This window comes from Lathyrus oleraceus, chromosome 7 (assembly GCF_024323335.1).
Source record: "Lathyrus oleraceus cultivar Zhongwan6 chromosome 7, CAAS_Psat_ZW6_1.0, whole genome shotgun sequence".
In the NCBI taxonomy this organism is placed as follows: Eukaryota; Viridiplantae; Streptophyta; class Magnoliopsida; order Fabales; family Fabaceae; genus Lathyrus; species Lathyrus oleraceus.
The window spans coordinates 266,713,977-266,723,592 of record NC_066585.1 but is presented as its reverse complement, the minus strand read 5'-3'; the positions used below and the strand labels follow the sequence as shown (position 1 = coordinate 266,723,592).

Here is a 9,616-nt window from a genome sequence, read left to right as displayed (position 1 = left end):
GCATTTCAATTATCATCAATGAAATACAATTTTATTCATCCACATGTATGATGTTTTATTTTTAATTTTTGCTTTTCTGAAAATGGTAATCACAAAAAACATAAATAAATAATAATTGTCCATCTGCATAATATTTGGTCACAATTCACTTCTCTAAAATCAAAATATCAAATCGTTATGCAGGTTGGTTCCCAAATCCATTGAATACGATGATCTTACTCCTTCTCCAAACTTTGATTTCCCTGTGTTTGAGGCCGAGGAAGAAATTGATGATGAAGAAATATCTGATGAATTATCTCGCCTATTTAAGCATGAAGAAAAAGCCATTCAGTCGTTTGAAGAACAAATCGAGCTAGTCAACTTGGGTTCCTGTTGAAAGAGTATATCTTTGGCAAATATTTTTGTATCGTATCCACAGAGATTAGGTGATATTACCGCCGTTCGATAATTCAAATGTTTTAAGTTTAGAAAATAACAGGGTTGTTTTGTTTGGAAAAATATCTTGTTAATAAATGTTAACATAAACTATTAAGTGGTTTTAGACAAATATAAAAGCTTGGCAAGATTGGAGTTCACTATTTCAAATATCTATGATTCACTATGATAAATAATTAGATTCAAGATTATTGATGATGTTCAAATATTCTCTCAAAGTCATTTATGTCTAAATGATATCGTGATAGTTACTATATTGATCCTTAGACGATCTCTCCACCTAACTATCAATATAATAACCTTGAATGTTCAATATCAATGAATAGTAATGGATAAATCTATCTCTACAACTTATTCACTACTTGAAAATCTGTTTTATGTCTAAACTCAAGTAATCTCTCTCGACAACTACTCAAATCTGGTTTTCAAAGTAAAGCAAAAACAGTAATCAATACATCAACAATCTCTATCTCATATATAAATCAAAATGAATACATAGATAGATGAGAATAGCTACTACCTCCAATCTTGACAAAAGGGAGTTTAGCTCCTCATCACCATTGTTATCAAACAGAAGGATTTAGAAGAAAAACTCTGGTTTTCTCTATTACAAAAGTCTACAGCACAATGTGTGAATGAATGGAATAATGTCTCAATACCCTAGGTTAAACTATTTTGTCTCTACCAAAAAGGTTGACATTTCCCCATTTGGACATTGTCATCAGCAGCAGAAAAGCACTTTCCAGGCAGACATCAAAATGGCAATTACTTTTTCTGCACAGCAGCACATTTGACCCTTGGTCAGCTTGCTGGATTCGCAGCCTTCGCGGCGCGAAGGGAGTTCGCGGCGCAAACTGTAGCTTTCCCAGCTTCCTTGTTTGGCAAGCTTCCTCCAAAATGCCATGTTGAAACCAAGGTCTTGCTTATCCAAAATTCTACACAACTAACAAAAAATGTGAAATAACTATTCAAAACAAAATAAATTAAACCTAATTGCATTTATACAAATTAATGAAGATAAAAGTGTGTAATTACATCAAAACTTGGTAAAAGGGACCAATAAAAAGGTATAAAAAGTAGTACAAATTGGTCCCTAACAACTCTCCCCAACTTAGCATTTTGTTTGTCCCTAAACAAAAGTTTCCACCCTCACAACCAAGATCATGACACAAAAGATTTAAACAAGCATTTATCAAGGACATTCAAATGGTTCAAAAGTGTTTGGCCTCTTCTCAATTCACCTCTCTCAATTCTAGACAAACATGAATAAGGGAAATGGTAAAGTGCAAAAATCATTCCAAGTATCTCAAAGCTATACATGTCAAAATTGAATCAAACTTACGCACACATCAATGTTGATGAATAACATGAAGGGTTACTTTCACTCATCCAAGCAGTTAAATCAACAACAAATCGAATCATGCGGCTATCACAACAAGTACCAAATCATGTGAAAAATGAGAATCAAGAGGTCTTTCAAAGGTTGTAATTTGGCTTAGGTTGCAAGAAAGGATATGATTAAGAGAATTCAAAAAGGTTGCCTATCCTAAGGGAGCATTCCCAAAGATTCAACTCTACCAATTTCCTTTTCCTTGGTTCCTATCTTTTCTTTTCAAATCCACACAACCATGAGCATATAAATATTTTTTTTTTTTTTTTTTTTTTTTTTTTTATATGCTCTATGGTTTCAAGGGTGATTTCTTTTTCTTGTTTCTTTTCATATTCTTACCCTTCCAAAGAAACTCACTATTCCAAGTTCCCTATCAACTCTTCACTTTACTCTCCCCAACTTTAGATTCCACAACCGATTTATTCAATAATGCTCCCTACTTAAGAATAAGCAAAAGGCAAAATTTTTGCAAACAACTCGGTTTGAGGTTTCAACTGATACGAAAGAAATTAGGATTCATTTATTCCACAATTTTCAATTGATTTTACAATGATCAATCAAATGAATCCTAACAAGCTCAAAGGGGGTTAACTAAGGATTACTCCTCACAAGGTTCGTTGATTTAAGCTTTTTGGTCAAGTGGTTTTTCTCACAAAAATTGCCTCTATCATTTTCAAAAATTTCACACAACATTAGATTGATGCATGATTTAGCATGATAAGAATGAGTCAAAATAATGCTCGGTTTCCCGCTTTTTTTAGTGCACAATGGAAAGTTTCCTCACAAATGGTTAAGTCCTATTTTGATTCAAAACTGACATATACTTCAATGAATTTATGAAATGGAATTTGCACACAACATCAACCTACTCATGTTAAGTCTAGAAAGCGATAAAGTGTACCTTGAAATTGCCGACACTAATTCTTATCATCACCACTCGAAGTATCCTATGCTTCTTTCTTTGCGAACAACTCTTGGTTGCTTTAGGCTTGACTTAAGCGTAAGAACAATTAACTAGAGCTGTTGGTAAACCAATTTGATTAAAAACACACTTAAATTTCACAAAGTACTCATGCAATTAAAAAAAAACTAAAGAAAAATTAAAGTGCTAAGATAAAGTCACGGTGAACTAGAGCCACCAAAAAGTACATTACAAAATTCCCAAAACAAAAACAGAATTAGTCAAACGAAATTCAAACAAACAATTCTCTTCAAAACTCCACAAATTCAATTCTCTTCCTCTTCATCACCACCTACACCTCCGAGAACATCTTCCATCTCCTCATTTGGGTCAACACTACCTCCTGCACCCCCCATAAAATTTGGCCTGCCCACAGGCCAATTAGCATAAGCTGCATAGTCAGCTTGCGATGGAAAAGTACGGGCCTCTGGTGCCAGAAACGTGTTCTGGAACTGCTGCTGCATGGCATCAAAAAGAAATGATTGAGACCTCCTGGAGGCCTCAAAGTTCTCACAGCAGTAGTTGGCAAAAACCATCTGATCAGAACCTGGGGTACTCTGAGGTTGAGGTTGAGAACGGGACCTGGCTCGGGACCGAGAGGAAGAAGTACCAGATGCATCAGTCTTCTCATTCGGGTTCTGCAGAAACCTGTTCAAATAAGCGTCACTGATCACACTGGTGATCGAGTAGTGCACTTCCTCAGGAATGTGAACATTGGCCCTACGGCACAATCCCATGATGAGTCCTGGATAAGCTAGCACCCCAGCTTTGCCCCCGAAATTTGTTCCACTTAACACAATCTTTCTCATCTCGCATGAAATGAGGGCTGCAACATCCACCGTCTTCCCGATCATGATGCAGTACAAGAGACACCCGACATCCATAGGAATTGTGGTGGTGTGGCTTCTTGGTCTGATATTGGTTAACAGTAGCACCAAAAAAGCTCTAGCTTCCAAATTGAAATTTTCCCTCTTCCACAATTTCGGGTGCCCTTGGTCATTCACTTCAAACGATTTTCCTCTGAGACAAAGGGTGGCATTGACTGCTTCTAGGTTCCACCTGTCAGCTGCCACCATGGTATTGTACTCACAACTCTCCCCCTCTCCAAGAGTTAAGGGGTGACCTAGATAAGAATTAATGTCATTCCTTCCAAATGACACAATCTTTCCCCTTACCCTGGACTGGTGAATGAAGGTCGTACCTTCCTCACGATGCATCGCATTCGCGTAGAATTCTCGGACAAGGTCGTAGTTGATTGCGGCTTCCGGCTCACACAACTTCATCCATTTTCTTTGCTCGAAAACCTCAACCACTCTGTGATACACTCCAGTTGGAGCCAGGCGGATAAACCTTTCCGGTAGAATAGTCCTCTTGACAAGACTCTCAAAGCGTGCTTCGTGCTCCTCACTGATGAACCTTCGGGTAGCACGGGCCTGAGGAGGTGCTGTGGTCTTAGTTCTCTTAGACATCTGCAATCAAAACCAGCACAACCACAAAACAAACATTACAGCATTAGTCAATAATCAAAAAGAAAATGGCTGCTGGAATTCACAGTTCGCGGCGCGAAGGGAGGTTCGCGGCGCGAACCCTGCGATTTCAGGAAATCCCCAATTGCTTTCTAGGGTTTCACCAAAGAGGGATTTAACATACCCAAACAGTCAAACTGCATAACCCTAGCCTAATCCTATTCTATTTCACACAAGCATAGCAATTCCAAAAGCATTCACAGAAAAATACATCTCTAACCAACCCTAAATTGAAAAACCCCAAAAAGGGATTGGAAAGAGGAAATGAAGATTACATACCTTTAGAATCTCTACACTTGCAAAAAGGAGAAGATTGGAAGAGTGAAACACTGAAAACGCTGAGAAATGGTGGAATTTGGGGGTTGGGATGAAAGCGCGGCAAAAGGGTTTGAAATGAGGAAGTTTGAAATGAAACTGAATTGACCTAAACAGTATTTAAATGAATTCTGTCACGCAAAGTTCGCGGCGCGAACAGGGGTTCGCGGCGCGAACTGCATAAAACAGAACCAATTAAAAGTTTTTTCCATTCAGTTCGCGGCGCGAACAGGGGTGTCGCGGCGCGAACTGCAAAAAACAGAACCCACTTAAATTTTTTCATTCAGTTCGCGGCGCGAACATGGGGTCGCGGCGCGAACTGCAAAAAACAGAAAGCACTCAAATTTATTCAATCAGTTCGCGGCGCGAACAGGAGGTCGCGGCGCGAACTGCAAAAAACAGAACTTCAAAAACTTTTAAAACTTCAATCAGAGCTAAGAATCACACAACAGAGAAATTTAAATTGCACACAAACAACGTTGGGTTGCCTCCCAACCAGCGCTTTGTTTAACGTCGTTAAGAGCTCGACGGTACCTCAATTAGCTTGATCCAGATAAGGAAAGGACACACACATCACGGTTTATGTCACCGCTATGATAGACTTTCAGTCTTTGACCATTGACAGTCCAGCTTTCTTGCGACTTTGGATCCTCTATCACAATGGCTCCATAATTCCGTACTTCCTTGATCACAAATGGTCCAGACCATTTAGACTTCAATTTACCCGGAAACAACTTCAACCTTGAATTAAAAAGCAATACCATCTGGCCAACATGAAACTCTTTGGGGCGGACCTTCCCATCATGGTATGCTTTTGTCTTCTCCTTGTACAACTTATTAGAATGGTATGCATTGTTCCTTAGTTCCTCCAACTCATGGAGTTGACCTTTCCTTCTCTCTCCAGCTAGAGTGGAATCGAAGTTCAAGAACTTAAGAGCCCATAATGCTCTATGTTCCATTTCAACTGGAAGATGACAAGTCTTCCCATACACCAGTTGAAACGGAGTCAGCCCAATAGGTGCTTTGTATGCAGTGCGATATGCCCACAAAGCCTCATCAAGTTTTAAGGACCAATCCTTTCTTGAGTTCGAAACTGTTTTCTCAAGTATCCGTTTAATTTCCCGGTTTGAAACCTCAGTTTGTCCGTTCGCTTGTGGGTGGTAAGGAGTGGTCACCTTATGCTTTACACCATAATGTTGAAGAACTTTTTCTAAGGGTGTATTGCAGAAGTGTGAGCCTCCATCACTCACCAACACTCGAGGCACACCAAAACGTGAGAATATGTTCTTCTTTAAAAATTTGATCACGGTTTTGGCATCGGCCTTGGGTGAGGCACTTGCTTCCACCCACTTCGAAACATAATCGACAGCAACTAAAATGTACTCATTAGAGAAAGAAGAGGGGAATGGGCCAACGAAATCAATACCCCAACAGTCGAAAACTTCTACTTCTAGCATGTTGGTTAGAGGCATTTCATCCCGTTTTCCTATCCCGCCACTCCGTTGGCATGCGTCACAACTCTTCGCATGTTCGTGCGCATCTTTGAATAAAGATGGCCAATAAAAACCCGATTGGAGTACTTTAGTGGCTGTTCTCAAACCACTATAGTGACCTCCATACGGAGAGTTGTGACAGTGCCACAGAATGTCTCTTGATTCCTCTATTGTTACACACCTTCTCAAAATATTGTCTGCCCCTACTTTAAAAAGGTAAGGGTCATCCCAGACATAGTATTTTGCATCAGCTAAAAATTTCCTTCTTTGATTGCAAGTGAGGTCTTCCGGTGTTAAACCAGTTGCTTTGTAGTTAGCAAAATCAGCAAACCAAGGCCTCACTTGAATTGCATAGAGTTTTTCATCTGGAAATTCTTCTCTCACCTCTTCTTCTTTGTTTGTAATTTCTACATCGACCAATCGAGACAAATGATCTGCTACCAAGTTCTCGGACCCTTTTTTATCCCGAATTTCTAGATCAAACTCTTGTAATAAAAGGATCCAACGAATAAGCCTTTGTTTTGAATCCGGCTTGGTAAGCAGATATTTTATTGCAGAATGGTCAGTGTAGATTACAACTCTTGAACCAATCAAATAAGCTCTAAATTTTTCCAATGCATATACTATGGCTAGCAATTCTTTTTCAGTTGTTGCGTAATTAACTTGGGCGTCATTCAACACCTTACTAGCATAGTGTATGGCATGGAAAACTTTATCGCTTCTTTGTCCTAACACCGCACCCACTGCATAATCGCTAGCATCACACATGAGTTCAAAATCAAGATTCCAGTTTGGTGCTACGATTATTGGTGCGGTGATCAACTTTTGTTTCAAATCTAAGAAGGCTTTAAGACATGACTCATCAAAAAGAAAAGGCGTACCTTTGTTGAGTAAATTACTCAGTGGCTTTGCGATCTTTGAGAAGTCTTGTATGAATCTCCGGTAGAAACCGGCATGTCCTAGAAAGCTTCTTATTCCTTTGATGTTGGTTGGAGGTGGCAGCTTTTCAATAATTTCCACCTTGGCCTTGTCCACCTCTAGCCCTTCAGAAGAAATTTTGTGACCAAGCACTATACCCTCAGTTACCATAAAATTGCATTTTTCCCAGTTGAGCACTAGGTTGGTCTCCACGCATCTCTCTAGAACTACATCAAGATGCTTCAAGCACACTTCAAAAGATGATCCATAAACAGAAAAATCGTCCATGAACACCTCGATGCATTCTTCTATCAGGTCTGAAAAGATAGCTTGCATACACCGTTGAAACGTGGCCGGTGCGTTACATAATCCAAAAGGCATTCTTCGGTAAGCAAAAATGCCGAAGGGACATGTAAAAGCTGTTTTCTCATGGTCTGCCGGATTTACTGAAATTTGATTATACCCCGAATATCCGTCCAAGAAACAGTAGAAGTTTTTGCCGGCGAGCCGCTCCAACATTTGATCCATGAAAGGTAGTGGGAAATGATCTTTTCTTGTGGCTTGGTTCAACCTTCTATAATCGATGCACATCCTCCACCCTGTCACTGTTCTCGTCGGAATCAACTCGTTTTTATCGTTTTTAATCACCGTCATTCCACCTTTCTTGGGGACCACTTGTACCGGACTCACCCATGCACTATCAGATATGGGATAAATCATTCCTGCTTCTAAAAGTTTAACAACTTCTTTCCGAACCACCTCTTTCATTGATGGATTCAAACGCCTCTGAGGTTGTGCAACCGGTTTGAAGTTTTCCTCCATCATTATCTTGTGCATGCAATATGCTGGACTAATACCCTTCAAATCGGATAAAACCCACCCTATCGCACCTTGGTTCTTTTTCAAAACTCGAATCAACTTATCTTCCTCCTGCGTGGACAATGTGTTGCTTATAATCACCGGTTTGGTACACTCATCTCCAAGAAACACATACTTCAAATGCGACGGAAGCATCTTCAATTCTAACTTTTGCTCTTCAGTTTCCTTCTTTGCATTCAAATCTTCCACTAATTCTTCTTGATAGGCCAGTTCACCACAAGATTCTAACTCACGCAACATCGCTTCGATCTCTCGTTCCTCATTGTCAGTTAACACATTGTATGCTCCAATAAGGGATCTTTCCAAAGGGTTAGAAATATGGATTTGATTCACGACCTCCACTACTTCCTCTTCACTTGCATCAATTCGAAAAGAATCATGCTTGTCAGTTGGATGTTTCATTGCTTCGAAAAGGTTAAAAGTCACCTCTTCATCTTGCACTCTAACCTTCATAAGCCCATCATCTATGTCGATCATCATTCGAGCGGTCTTCATAAAAGGTCTTCCAAGGATTAGGGGTACATCGCGGTCCTCATCCATCTCTACTATTACAAAATCCACAGGAAATAGAAATTTGTCCACTTTTACGAGCATGTCTTGGGCAATTCCGTATGGTGAGGTTGTAGACTTGTCTGCTAGTTGTAAGGTCATTCTTGTTGATTTAATCTCCACATTTCCCAATCGTTTGACAATGGAAAGGGGAATTAAATTTATACTAGAGCCCAAATCTATCAAACCATTCCCAACGTATGTGCTTCCAATGGTTACCGGTAGAACAACCCGTCCCGGGTCGGACTCCTTCCGAGGTAAAGTCTTCTGAATGATTGCGCTACACCGTGCATCAAGAATGATGGTCTCATCTTCCACATGTCGCCTTTTCTTGGTAAGAATGTCTTTCATAAATTTAGCATATCGTGGCATTTGCTCTAGTGCATCAGAAAATGGAATGTTGATTTGGAGTTGCTTGAAAATGTCCATGAATCGTGCATAGTGCCTAGCATTGTCTTTCCTTGATGGAGCATGTGGGTAGGGTAGATGTTGAGTTGGGATGACATTCACTCCCTTCTCAGATTTCTTCTTTTTCTTCGATTCAGCATATTTTTTCTCCTCACAATCAGTCTGTACAGCAGTGGGCAGAACCTGCTCTTTTCGCGGCGCGAAGGTGGTTCGCGGCGCGAACTGAGCATTTCCAGAATCATTTTTTCTCTCACCAACTATATCTGTTTCTTCCAGAATCCCCTCAGTGGTGTTCTCTTCTACAATTTCTTTACCTTTTTCACTTACCAACGCTTTACCGCTCCTTGTGACAACTGCTTTGCAATGCTCCTTTGGATTTGGTTAAGTGTTAGCAGAAAAAGAAGGCCCTGCATTTTGTTCCGACAGCTGCTTCGCGAGTTGGCCTACTTGATTTTCCAGATTTTTTATTGCCGCCTCGTTACTTTTCTGATTTGCCATAGAAGCTTGCATGAATTGTTGAAGAGTGTCTTCTAGCTTGGAATTTCCTCCTTGCGACTGCTGACCTTGAGAGTTTGGTTGTTGGTAAGGGCTTTGCTGTTGATAATTCTGATTGTTGAACCTTGACGGTTGATACCCTTGATTGTTTCTTGGTTGATAGCCTTGATTGTTAGGCTGTTGTCTTTGATATCCCTGGTTTTGGTTGTTCACATAACTGACTTCTTCTTGAGGTGGAGGACAAAAA

The 9,616-nt window shown here is 40.0% G+C and overlaps 1 protein-coding gene across 1 annotated transcript; it reads right to left on the bottom strand.

The window, feature by feature from the left end:
- Window positions 1-2,835: 2,835 nt before the first annotated feature.
- LOC127103352 (uncharacterized) lies at window positions 2,836-8,698 on the bottom strand. The gene is made up of 4 exons (XM_051040624.1): window positions 7,002-8,698; window positions 4,592-4,602; window positions 3,276-4,255; window positions 2,836-2,845 (listed from the first exon to the last, which is right to left on the bottom strand). The coding sequence occupies exons 1-4, from the start codon at window positions 8,566-8,568 to the stop codon at window positions 2,836-2,838; spliced, it is 2,568 nt and encodes an 855-aa protein (XP_050896581.1). The 5' UTR covers window positions 8,569-8,698.
- Between the last annotated feature and the right edge of the window lie 918 nt (window positions 8,699-9,616).